This window comes from Erythrolamprus reginae, chromosome 8, assembly GCF_031021105.1.
Source record: "Erythrolamprus reginae isolate rEryReg1 chromosome 8, rEryReg1.hap1, whole genome shotgun sequence".
Classification (NCBI taxonomy): Eukaryota; Metazoa; Chordata; class Lepidosauria; order Squamata; family Dipsadidae; genus Erythrolamprus; species Erythrolamprus reginae.
In genome coordinates, this window is record NC_091957.1 from 26,476,194 (window position 1) to 26,489,319 (window position 13,126).

General features: G+C 42.4%; 1 protein-coding gene across 8 annotated transcripts in view; it reads left to right on the forward strand.

Annotated features, from left to right (window-relative positions):
• The window catches only part of ARHGEF10L (Rho guanine nucleotide exchange factor 10 like), a 109,357-nt gene that overhangs the window by 47,429 nt on the left and 48,802 nt on the right, over positions 1-13,126 (forward strand). For all 8 annotated transcript variants that reach the window (XM_070759455.1, XM_070759456.1, XM_070759454.1 and 5 more), the window contains 5 exons: positions 6,981-7,084; positions 8,090-8,167; positions 9,640-9,819; positions 9,945-10,061; positions 12,768-12,860. In XM_070759455.1, the coding sequence (XP_070615556.1) occupies positions 6,981-7,084; positions 8,090-8,167; positions 9,640-9,819; positions 9,945-10,061; positions 12,768-12,860 (572 nt within the window). The remainder of the gene's footprint in view (positions 1-6,980; positions 7,085-8,089; positions 8,168-9,639; positions 9,820-9,944; positions 10,062-12,767; positions 12,861-13,126) is intronic.

Here is a 13,126-nt window from a genome sequence, read left to right on the forward strand (position 1 = left end):
TTTTTCTCTGCCATTGGGTTGCTAAATGGGGACTTTTGATGCAATAAAATCATCTGTCTTTAAAAAAAAAAAAAGAACAGGAGAGAATATGTACAGGACTCTTCAACCTGGAAAATACGTGAGAAAATATTATTTTACTGAAAGAGTAGTAGATGCTTGGAACAAACTTCCAGCAAACATGGTTGGTAAATCCACAGTCACTGAATTGAAACATGCCTGGGATAAACATGTTAAAAGATAAAATACAGGAAATAGTATAAGGGCAGACTATTCTGTTGCGAGGAGAGGAGTAGAGGACTCGTCTCATGAAATATCTCTGGACTCGTTCAATTGTATTAATGTCCGTTATTGCAATACGAGTTCCAGATAGATGAGCTATATTCGAAAATTGGTCTAGCAAATGTTTTGTATGGTGTCAGGGAATTCTGGGAGTTGAAATCCCCGAGTCTTAGAGTTGCCAAGTTTGGACATCCCTTGTCTTAAATGATAAGAGAGTATTGATAGGAAAGTGAGTGAATTTCTGAATTTCTTGGCAAATTTTGTAGAATTCAGGCCCGTATACATTCAGTCAGCCAGATGCAAAGACTGGGACAGTTGAGTGAACTTTAATTTTTCATTATTGTCTGGAAAGCTGAGTAACCGAGACACACCATTCCAAAGTCAAAGTGAATAATGGTAGTCGGGTTTGATGGCCAATGAGTAATTCTGGCCTGGTTAAGAAACACAGAAAATCCTCTTCTAGACTTAGCGTTGTTTGAAGAGACTGCGGGAAGTCTATTGGAAGTGATACTGGTATATTATTTTCTCTCCTCCTGTCTGTTTTATACTTTTGTTTTTGAGTTTAATAATTACCTCTTTTCTTTTGGGGTATCTCTTTCATTCTAATAGATGAGAAGACTTTTTTCTTTCTTTCTTTCTTTCTTTCTTTCTTTCTTTCTTTCTCTCCCTCTCTTTCTTTCTCTCTGTTTTCTCTCCTTTCTATCTTTCATTCCCATTTACTCTTTCTTTCTTTCTCTATTTTGCCTTTTCTCTTCTCTTTCCCTTCCCTCCTTTTCTCTTTCTTCTCTTCCTCCTCTTCCCTCCTCTTCCTTCTTTTCTCTTCTCTTCCCTTTCCTTTCCTCTTGCCTTCCCTCCTTTTCTCTTTCTCCTCTTTCTTTCTCTTCTCTTGTCTTTTCTTCCCCTTACATTCTTTTTCCTTCCCTCCTTTCCTCTCCCTCTTCCCTCTTTTCCCCCCCTCTTCCCTTTCCTTCTCTTCTCTTCTCTTCCCTCTCCTCTCTCTTCTCCTCTCCTCCCCTCTCCCATCCTCTCCTCACACTTTCAAAGACTTTTAAACTCACAGTCTCTTTGAGAACATTATTTTTTATGCAATTTAGTGAATCTTTCTCTGGGTATATTAAACCCTGACAAAGTCTGAATTTTTTTCAAAGTGTTTTGTTTTAAATTGTGCTGCCCTTCTTTGAACATTCACTGCGAACAGGGTTCGCGTCTGAAACGGAAGAAAAAGTTGCAGAGAATGAGGGGGTGAGCTGCTGTGGAACACAGCTTCAGCAGCCTTTTCTCTTTCTTACACACACACACACACACACACACACACACACACACACACACACACACTAAAACAAATGGAAACGGGTGAATCTTCTCCTATCAGCCCTCAAAAAGTTCATTCCAAGCACATTTTTCTTAGCCACTTCCTTGTTTTTGGGGTGGCACCGTTGCAAAACCGTTGCTAGAGAATCACTGCAAAAACTGCTTACACAGGGGGAAAGACATAAATACTCAGAACCAGCTGAACTTTTGATGTTTCTGTTATCTGTTTGCACAGTTATATAAATGCAAGGCTTGGGGGAGTGGGGGGGGAATGGGGCAGGCCCGGCGCTTCTCCTGGGGTAGAATACACCCTCAAGCTTTTGAGGGTCTAAAGGAAAGCAGAGGAACTGTGCCAGGATCCTGGCAAAATGCTTTTCCCCAAGAGAACAAATGGGGATTCATAAGCGAAAGAATTAAGCAGGGTGGTCCTTCCTTCGCTGTAGCTGCGGATGGAGAGCCTAGCAGAAAGGCCTCCGGACCGGGAAGGATGCGCTCTTTCTCCTGGACCGGAGAAGTTGCCATGGTCCGTAGCTTCTCCGCAGATAAAGGTATGGATGCAGCTGGATTCCTCACCACACTCCACCGCCCTGGGATGCAAAGCATGACCTAGTGTGCAGTGTGGCATTATAACTTGACTTTGAGTGACGTTAAGTGACTGCTTCTAAGCGGCTGATGGGGAGGTTGGCCTATCATGAACTGAAATAATAGTAATAATAGTAATAATAGTAATAATAATAATAGTAATAATAATAATAGTAATAATAGTAATAATAGTAATAATAGTAATAATAGTAATAATAGTAAGAACAACAACAACAGAGTTGGAAGGCACCTTGGAGGTCTTCCAATCCAACCCCCTGCTTAGGCAAGAAACCCTACGCTACTTTATCCAACATCTGCTTAAAAACCTCCAGTGTTGGAGCATTCACAACTGATCAACCGTTCTGACTGTCAGGAAATTTCTCCTTAGTTCTAAGTTACTTTTCTCCTTGTTTAGTTTCCACCCCTTGCTTCTTGTTCTGCCCTTACGTGCTTTGGAGAATAGTCTGACTCCCTCTTCTTTGTGGCAGACCCTGAGATATTGGAAGACTGCTATCATGTCTCCCCTGGTCCTTTTTTTCATTAAACTAGCCATGCCCAGTTCCTGCAACTGTTCTTCATATGTTTTTTTTATCATATTAAGGTTATTTACCAGATTGGCTTGGCTCCTTTTTACTTCCAAGTCTTCGTGAGCCAAAATTTTTCTTTTTGTCTTGTTTTTAAGAGTTTCCAATTAAATTAAACTTATTTATCTCCCAGATTAATCTTTGAAGCAAACAGCAGGATGTCCCAATGTTTCTTTACTTCTTCTAGGGAAAAAAACAAACAAGCAAATGATGTTTTGGTCTAATTTCTATTTACACTCCGTTGTGTCTTGGTTTTTTTCCAGTGGGATTGTTTGGCACCTTAGTCCCCAGGCTCTTGTTTGCAAATTGTCAAGATCTGGAATAGGATAGGATAGGATAGGATTAGATTAATATATAGAGGAAAGGATAGAAATAGTGTGGGAATAGGAATGGGATGGAACAGAATAGAATTAGAATAGATTAGACTAGAATAGACTAGAATAGATTAGAATATAGAAGAAAGGATAGGAATAGAGTAGGAATAGGAATAGGAATAATAATGGAATAGAATAGAATAGAATAGCCAAGTGTGATTGGATATACAAGGGATTTGTTATTGGTGCATACGGTCTCTGTACATAAAAGAAAAGATACATTTGTCAAGAATCATGATTAATGATTGTCATAGGGGTCAAATAAGCAATCAGGAAACAATCAATATTAACATAAATCATAAGGATACAAGCAACATGTTACAGTCATAGTCATAAATGGAAAGAGGTGAGTGATAGGAACAATGAGAAGACTAATAGTAATAGTAGTGCAGACTTAGTGAATAGTTTGACAGTATTGAAGGAATTATTTGTTTAGCAGAGTGATGGCGTTTGGGGAAAAACTGTCCTTGTGTCTAGTTGTCTTGGTGTGTGGTGCTCTATAGCGTCGTTTTGAAGGTAGGAGTTGGAACAATTTATGTCCAGGATGCGAGGGGTCCGTAAATATTTTCACTGCCCTCTTTTTTGACTTATGCATTATACAGGTCCTCAGTGGAAGGCAGGTTGGCAGCAATTATTTTTTTCTGCAGTTCTGATTCTCCTCTGAAGTCTATGTCAGTCTTGTAGGGTTGCAGAACCAGGCAGTTATAGAGGTGCAGATCACAGACTCAGTGATTCCTCTGTAGAACTACAGGGGATGGACATAAAAATAGAAACACCTTGCAGTTCTTCCGTGGAATCCACATTTGTGAAGCTCCCTTCAAACAGTTTTTGTGGAAACTGGGTTCTGTACGTGTCTATTGAGCTCTGCAGTGATTTTAGGAGATGCGGTCTTGCAATCCGCTCTAACAATTCGCTTTAGAGTCCAACGGTCTCTCTCAGACAACTTCGACTTTCGACCAGACCTGTGCTTGGCTGAGGACGTTTTCCCTTCTCTTTCAAAAGCAGTCATTACTTTTGAGACATGACCTCTTGAAACGCCAAACATTCGGGCACTTTCTGTTATACTAGCGCCTGCCATTCGAGCACCAACAATTTGGCTTCTTTGAAAGTCTGAGAGGTCTGCCATTTCTAGAAGGTTATAACCAATTTCCTTAAATTTCTGTAAAAAAAGAGGTAGTTTAAAAAAGCATATCAAATAACAGAATTTTAAAAATATATTAAAATATGTCAAGTTTTGATTGATTTGAACATGTTCAAATATTATGATGCCAAAATGTCAAGTGTTTCCATTTTTTTATCCACCCCCTGCATATCAGCAGTTCCTTGGGCTGTTTGAGCTTCCTGAGTTGGCGCAGCAAGAAACAAAGTTGAAAATATCTTCTTTTTTTCCTGGCAGCGTTGGTTTAGGCAAGGGGCTGTCTGGGAGCGTGGTAAACCCAGTGGTTTTTAAGGTGGTCTTCCCCCACAGGATGTTTTTGGAGACCCTCCCCCTCCCTCTCCTCCCAAGCTGTTTCCGTTCTGAACCGCCTCCCCCCCCCCCCATGGCAACTCTCCCAAGTGCGCAAGGCAGCTGTTCCCAAAATTAGGGAAGGAAAGGTCAGCCTTGCCATCACTGGGCTATTCTTGTCACCGACCCTCCCAGAGCTGGCTCACACGCTTCATTATTGCCCCCCCTCCCCTTTACTGCCGGCTCGAATCTCCCTGAGGTCCTGCCGGTACCTTTTCTGCCAGGATGGAGAGCCCCCCATAACCCCTTTTGAGTTTTAGTTTTGAGAAAAAAAGGAAGTTTGAATGAGAGAGGAGGAACAGAATCGCTCCCAAAGATAAGATGTGGAGAAAACGGCATCGGGCAAGGGCCAAGGATTACGTGATCATTCACTTCTCTTCCTCTTCCTCCTCTTCCTCGCTCTCAGGTAAGGCCAGGCACCTGGACTCTTGCCTCCTTCTCCGTAGGGCTTGGCAGTGGGTTTCTGTATTGGGCTCAGCGGAGCTGCAGTCAGCTGCCAAGATTTGGGCAGCTTGGTGGCATCATCGCATCTTACTAGGCTGGTTGGTGATTTATCTGCCTTGGCAAGGATTTAGCCTTCCCTGAGTCCCAGGAGAAGAGAGGCATAGAAATCTGATTAATTAATACTTAGTTATTTTGGAGGGGAAATGAGATATGAAAATTAGAATTAAAATATTGTTAGCCCAATGGCAAAGATAAGAATTGGTGGTAGCACTATATTTATTTTTATTTATTTTTTTATTTATTTTGTTTGTTTGTTTTGTCAAGTATGTATTAGTGGTATACAAAGATATAATAATATTCATATGCATGATACTAGTTAAAAAGAAACATTAGGACGGGACGGAAGGCACGCTGGTGCACTTAAACACGCCCCTTACTGACCTCTTAGGATTGGGGAGAGGTCAAGAATGGAGAGTCTAAGGGTAAAGTTTTGAGGGTTAGGTGATGATACTACAGAGTAGTGAGTTCCATGCATCAGCTACTCGGTTACTAAAGTCGTATTTCCTGCAGTCGAGTTTGGAGCGGTTTACTTTAAGTTTGTATCTGTTGTGTACTTGTGTGTTGTTGCGGTTGAAGCTGAAGTAGTCATTGGCAGAAAGGACGTTGTAGCAGATGATTTTATGGGCTATGCTTAGGTCGTGTTTAAGGCAACATAGTTGTAACCTTTCTAAACCTAGGATTGTAAGTCTAGTTGCATAGAGTATTCTCTTGCGAGGGGAGGAGTGGGGGGCTCTTCTGGTAAAGTATCTATATAATGATATGACATTATTGTCAATTCTTATTGATAAGAATTTAAACATATAAAATTTTATTATATAGTTTATGTGATGTATTTGATATATATAGAACCTCTAGTAATTATATGATAAGTTGAGACAATCATTCCATTGAATGATTAACAGAAAAAGATTTTTATATATATATATATATATATATATGTTTTATTATAAGCATGGTTTTTAGTGTTTGTATTTATGCATTGTTTTTATTTTATGTTGGAGAAAAATAAAAAAAATTATACCAGAAAAAAAGAAATCTGGTAAATAAATAAATAAATAAATAAATAATAAATAAATAAATACAGAAAGAAAGAAAGAAAGAAAGAAAGAAAGAAAGAAAGAAAGAAAGAAAGAAAAATAAAATGTCAGTTTGCAGTTGGGGAAGTGAACGCAGTCTGACTGTTCCTTTGTTTTATTTATATTTTTTTCTTCTGAGCAATAAAGTTTCTTTAGACCTGGTTTGGGGTAGGACGAGCTGGCACAGGATCACCTGGGGAGCACACTTGAAGCCAGAACCGAAATTAAATCTCCCTGCTCCCCACTCAGCACCATCCCATCCATCCCTTAAAGAATGCAGCTTGGCTCACTTGCTAGAGAGTCGCTCTAGCAAGGGAGGGAGTTTTGCTGAGTCACTTCGTGCCATCGATTCGTCTGTGCTAGAGAAAGGGCCCTTTTGCAAAACCTAGATGCTCACTTTTTTTTTTCAATCTGGGACTTTGATGCACCTATTAATACCACTCAAGGAATGTGAAATTGCCAGACTAATAAGAATAATACATTTCTATGCCATTGGCTTGAATGTCCTTCTGATTTTGCCGGTTTCACAAATACTCTGGCTGCCTACGTTGAGGACTAGAAGCATGTTTTAAACCTGGAGGGTTGCCGGTAAAGGGGGAAATGTGCGATCTTGGTAGTGTGTTGTGAAGGATCACTGCTAGAGTGTGTTACGTTTAATCCACGTTGCTTTGTTTTGCTTTGGGGATATTAACAGCGTTTGTCAAATACGCTAAAGAAGTGAGTCGCTTTATTTATATCTTACCTGGGGTTTTTTGTTCTTCAGGGGACTCCGAAGAAGAAGAATTGGGGTTCCTGGAGGTCCCAGTTTCAGATGCCAAACAGCTGCCGGAGTTGGGCCCGATGCCCGAAGGGTTAAACCCTCAGCAGGTTTGTTTAGGGGTCAAACCCAGGGGTCAAATGCTCCTGGTTCGCTCAAGTCCCTGTGAGTCTTCAGAGAGCTGGTCACGCACATGAGGCTCCACCCACGCACCCAGACACTGCCATTTGGGTTCTTTTACCCTCTGCGCATGCACAGAATGCTTTGCACATGCTCAGAGCAGTGAAGGGCTCCCCACCACCTGCGCTCCTGGTGACCGGTGCGGGTGCACACGCCAGCACGAGATTCAGCTTCTGCTCATGGAAGCGGAATCATACGTGAGGACACTCTCACACAAGAGATTTCATCAATTTCTTCGCTTCTGCGCATGTGTAGAAGCGAAAAAAATCTTTGGAGTCTTTGGAGAGGGGCGGCATAAAATGAAATGAAATGAAATTTAAAAAAATTTAAAATAATAAAATAATAAAATCTCATACACGCAAACATCCTCGCAGGAGATTTTGCTTCCCACACATGCGCAGAAGCCAAATCTTGTGCGGACGTGCACATATTGGGGATGTGGAGATGCATGCGCATCTCCATTTTTCCTACCGGGACGGAATACCGGACCGTCCATAGTGCAGCCTAATACTGGCACAGAGGGTAAAAGAACCAAAATGGCGGCAGGTGGGTGGAGCCTCACGCTGCCTCCGGATTGACTCTCCGATGACTGACAGGCACAAGCAAACTGGGAGCATTTCACCCCTGGTCAAACCTGAAATCTAAATTTGATTGAACCGGGTTCTTTATTTGAGATTTGGGGTCCCTGTCGGCTCCAAACCAGGGGACGTTTGAGGCTTTGAGACAAGCGTTGGTGAATCAGTAGTGGGTTCTAAAATCCCTTGCTACGGTTTGCGCACTCACAACATAATGGGTGGAGCCTCCCACTGCTGGTTCTACCAGTTCACTGAACTGGGAGCAACCCACCGCTGTGGTGAATCGCTTCATGTGGGAGTTCCACAAGCTGCCCTAATGGGCTTAATTTTGTGTGTCTCTCTTTTTTCCCTCCCCCTCAGGTCATACGTCGTCACATCCTGGGCTCCATTGTGCAGAGCGAGAGGAGTTATGTGGACTCGCTGAGGCGCATTTTACAGGTATTTTGCTCTTTTGCTTTTGGCTTCTCAATGCTCTCTGGGTGCCCCTTTGGCCAACGGTGGGAAGCCTAATCTCACCTCTTCCTGCTGATTCTGGCTTTGTAAATACAGGTAGTCCTTGACTTACGATCACAATTGAGCCCAACGTTTCTGTTCTTAACCATGAGACATTGGTTAAGTGCACTTTGCCTCCTTTTGGGCCACAGTTGTTACATGAATCACTGCGGTTGTTAAGTTAGTAATGCAGTTGTTAAGCGAATCAGGCTTCCCCATTGACTTTGGTCGCTAAAGAGGATCACAAGACTCCAGGATGCTGCAACTCATCATAAACATGAGTCAGTTGCCATTTTGATCATGTGACCAATAAGCGGTCATAAGTGTGAGAAACGGTCATAATTCTGGAACCAGCTTCCCCTGGAGATTCGCAACGTCCCCCCACTCTCCTGGCCTTCCAAAAGGCCCTAAAATCTCGGCTTTGCCGGCAGGCCTGGGAGGGACATTGAGCACTAACATCTGGCTCTGGCCTAACTGTTGAATAACTGATGGATGGAATTTTTTTCATCATAGGGTTTAACTTTTGTATATATATTTTTTAATTGTATCTTTCATTGTTGTTCGCCACCCTGAATCTGCAAGAAGCTGGGCAGCATACAAATGTAATTTAATAAATAAATAACTCACCTTTTTCAGTCCTGTTGTAACTTGGAGCGGTCCCTAAACGAATGCTTGTAACGTATTTTCCGGAGTATAAGAAGTTTTTGGGGAGGAAAACAAGAAAAACAAAATTTCTGCCTCTGCCTAACAGCATCCATTGGTATTTGTCTGGCTAGCATCCTTGCAGCAAACAGCAAACAGCCTGGTCAGCTTCAGCACGTTATTGCAGCCTGATCTAACAGCTGATTGACTGGTGGATCAGCCTCCCAGAATACCTCCAATCAGCTGTTCCAAACTGCAGGAATTGCCACAGAGCATTGATGCCTCCGTGCATCACGTGTTTGGCCTCCCCACCAGCTGGAACTGGCCAAAAACTTGATGTGCAGAGGCCTAAAATGGTGTGTGGAGGCCAAAAATGAGAAAAGTAGAGGCGACAATCGGTGCGGAGCTCCACAGCCTTGAAGAGGTCTGAAAAGGAGCGTCGGAGGCTAAAAATGCAAGGCACAGATGCCAAAAACACGACACACGGAGGTTGAAAATGGCCGAATGTTGGGGGCCAGTGAGTGGGTGGAGCTACATTCAGTGTATAAGACGCACCCAAATTTTCACCCTCTTATAGGCCGTCTTACATGCCAAAAAATACGACATATAAGATGTCTTATATGCCAAAAATATAAGACGTCTTATATAATAAGTTGTTATGTAACATAAGACGTCTTATATTCACCGTCCTATACGCCAAAAAATATGGTAACTCAAGGACTACCCTTACATCAATATGATAACCCAAAATATGGATTGTCTCCTCTTCCAAACAGGATTATAGGAACCCCTTGATGGAGATGGAGCCCAAAGTCCTCAGTGCCAGGAAATGCCAAGTGGTCTTCTTCCGGGTCAAAGAGATCCTCCAATGCCACTCCATGTTCCAAATCGCCTTGTCTTCACGGGTGGCTGAGTGGGACTCCATGGAGAAGATTGGTGACCTCTTTGTGGCATCGGTGAGCAATGATTAGACGTGGAATATGGCTGCCCACCTCAAAGACGTGACTACTCTGAACCTTCTAGGGGACTATAGAAGTGAATCTTGGGGGGTCTCACTCTCCTCCATTTTTCTTCTCCAAAGTTCTCCAAGTCCATGGTCTTGGATGTCTACAGTGAATACGTCAACAACTTCACCAGTGCCATGTCCTTAATCAAGAAGGCCTGCTTGACCAAACCGGCTTTCTTGGAGTTCCTCAAAGTAAGTGTCAGGGTTCCAAAAAGCATCCGAAACTAAATGAGAGTCCAAGGTAAATTATTCCTCAAAGTTCCCACTTATTATCAGAGCTATGTTGGCATGTCTGTGAGAAACTCAAATCTGAAGTCTGGGTTTCTCCACCCAATTGAAAGTTCATTCCCTTGTTCGTATTGTGGTTGGATCACAGCCAGCTCTTTTACTCACAGACTCCGAAGAGGAGGAACTGGGTCCGTCTGAGCATCCTAGGCCCATGTGGCTCTCAGAGGAGTCAGATAGTGAGGGTGAGGGAGGGATGGAGATTGAGGGTCCTGCAGAGAATATAGAACACCCAGCTAGGGCCTTGTCTGGGTCTGATGAGGAGGGGGAGATTGTAGACCCTATTCTAGATGCACAGGTGAAAAGAATGTGTGGGAGACGAGCAGTTACGCAGATGTAGAGGAAGGCCTTGAGTACTGCTGTGCGCAGTGTGTAATCACAGAGTGTTTAAGGGGAGGAGACTGGAAATTAACGTTTCTAATGACAAGAGGGAAAGAGCAAGTTCAGAGTCTCCCCCCCCCCCTCAAATATTGCTGCAGTCTTGAAAAAAAAGTTTTAAGTAGCCAAGCTAAAAACTTTACATTACAACTTTGTTTTGGAACATTCCTTATCAGTTTAGCTGCTCGCTTTGAATTTTGGCAGTCGGAGGACATTCTTTGCTTTAATTTGTGGTTTTTCATCAATAGACTATTATACTTCCCAACTCTGTGTCTGAGAATTAACTGGAATCTAATTGCTGACTGGTCGTTGAGTCAGACAGAACAGTTCCCACACCTACAAGTTCATGACATGGCCCAATCTTTGTTCTGTCAACGTGTCAGGTCTTCCCATCAACTTCCGGGCAGATGCTGAACAAAGGATGACCTTGAGAATCTAGAAGGAATTTGTTATGGCTACAACTACAGCCCTCGTGCAGCAACCCCTCCCAAATAATAATAATTTAATTTATAATTTCCCAGCACTAATACATTCCACATTCTAATATATGTGGCAGGCCAAAATCTCCAATTCAAGTGATAGCTTCAGCCTAACAGTAAGAAGATTGGACACAACAAAGGCCCTGGACCATGGGACAAGACACATCAAGGGGTTATTCTTAGTTTAGTGGTCATTAACCCGGTTTCTCCAAATCAGGGGTAGGCAAAGTTGGCTCTTCTATGCCATGTGGACTTCAACTCCCAGAATTCCTGAGCTAGCATGATTGGCTCAGGAATTCTGGGAGTTGAAGTCCACAAGTCATAGAAGAGCCAACTTTGCCTACACCTGCTCCAGATACATGACGGTTATCTCTTCATCTCTTAACTGATCTGCAGTTTGATGGGTGAAAAAATGTACCTTTCAGGGATTGGTTTTTCCAGGCCTGAACTGATAGTGACCCTCTGATGATGTCATGATGATGTCACAGACCTGCCTCCGGTGGGTGCCGCCATCTCTTTTTTTTTTGAAATTTTAAATGAATTTTTTTGAATTTTTTTTCTACTGAGATGCGCAGAAGCCAAGTTTCCAGCACTGTGCATGCAGTTGCCACCTTATTTTCTGCTTTTTGGGCAGGGGGATTTTTCGGCACTGCCGATGTGGCGCGAGAGGACGCGAACTGGTAGAGAAGTAAGTTAGGAGCCACCCCTGCTACCCTCGTCCTTGAAATTTCAGCTATTGAGAAAAGTGACGGTGGTTTTGATGGTTAGGAAAGCAATGACTTGAAAGATAATTGGATTCATTAACTAATCCATTCTGCGGCTAAATTTGCATTGGAATAGGAACGCATTTTGAGGATCTAATGGGGATAATGAAAAATTGTGTTTTCTCTCTGCCGTTGAGTTTAGAAGTATAAAAATTAATAATTTGGGTCTAATCTCCTCCTCCATTCATTCGGGGGTTTTTTGGGTGGGTGTAAATAATGGAGAAATATTGCAACATTGGATGCAGCAGAAAAATTAGTGGATCCAAAGCCCACTTCAGGGTAGAATTGTAGAGTAGAATGGTTTACTCCCACCCACCCTGAGTTCATTCAATTGGCAAGATGGGATTGATGAGGGTTCTCGACAGTAATGGGCTGCCAAAATTTTTACTGCCACACTGTGGGCATGGCTTATTTTGTGGGTGTGGCTTGATGGTCATGTGACTGGGTGGGAGTGGCTTGGTGGTCATATGACCAGGTGGGAGTGACTTACCGAACAAGACAGGTTTTCAAATAGGTGCTTAGACTCTTTTTTCAGTTGATTAAGTCACATTATTTGAATAGCCAAAAAAAAGACAAATGATAGACAGCATTATTTGTTGAGGAGCACAATAACATTTTAAGGTTTTGTACTGAACACACAAGGTTCAGTATGATAAAAGATTAGGCAAGTAGCTCAATTTTCTTTCATTGCTATAAAAGTTCAGTTCTAGATAATGATTAAATGATTAAAGCGTTCCTATTTTCAAAGTAATTAAGGATCATATTAAGGTAGTAGAAAAGGAAGGACAATAAATGTATTCAATAAATAGTGCATACACTTACTACGCTACCCCCCCTCCGTGGGGGCAGCAGGTCCTAGAGAAGAGTTGACATTGAACAGGGCAAGCCTTACTGAGATGTGACAACGAAAGGCCCACAGATACATTAGAGAAGGAAGAATGGAAGTTTTCACGTCTCCACCAAGCAATTATAACCTCCTTTTTTTTTTGCAGAAGAAGCAGATGGCTAGCCTCGACCGTGTCACCCTCTATGGATTGATGGTGAAGCCCATTCAGCGGTTCCCTCAGTTTATTCTTCTGCTCCAGGTACCTTTCCCCCCCCTTGGGTTCTTGAATTAGAGAAGAACATCTAGATCTCTGATGACTCTGGGCACGGCACACAGACAACATAATAATAATAACAACAACAACAATAACAACAAAAGAGTTGAAAGGGACTTTGGAGGTCTTCTAGTCCAACCCCCTGTTTAGGCAGGAAACCCTACACTACTTCAAACAAATGGTTAGACAACATCTCCTAAAAAACTTCCAGTATTGGAGCATTCACAACTTCTGGAGGCAAGCTGTTCCAC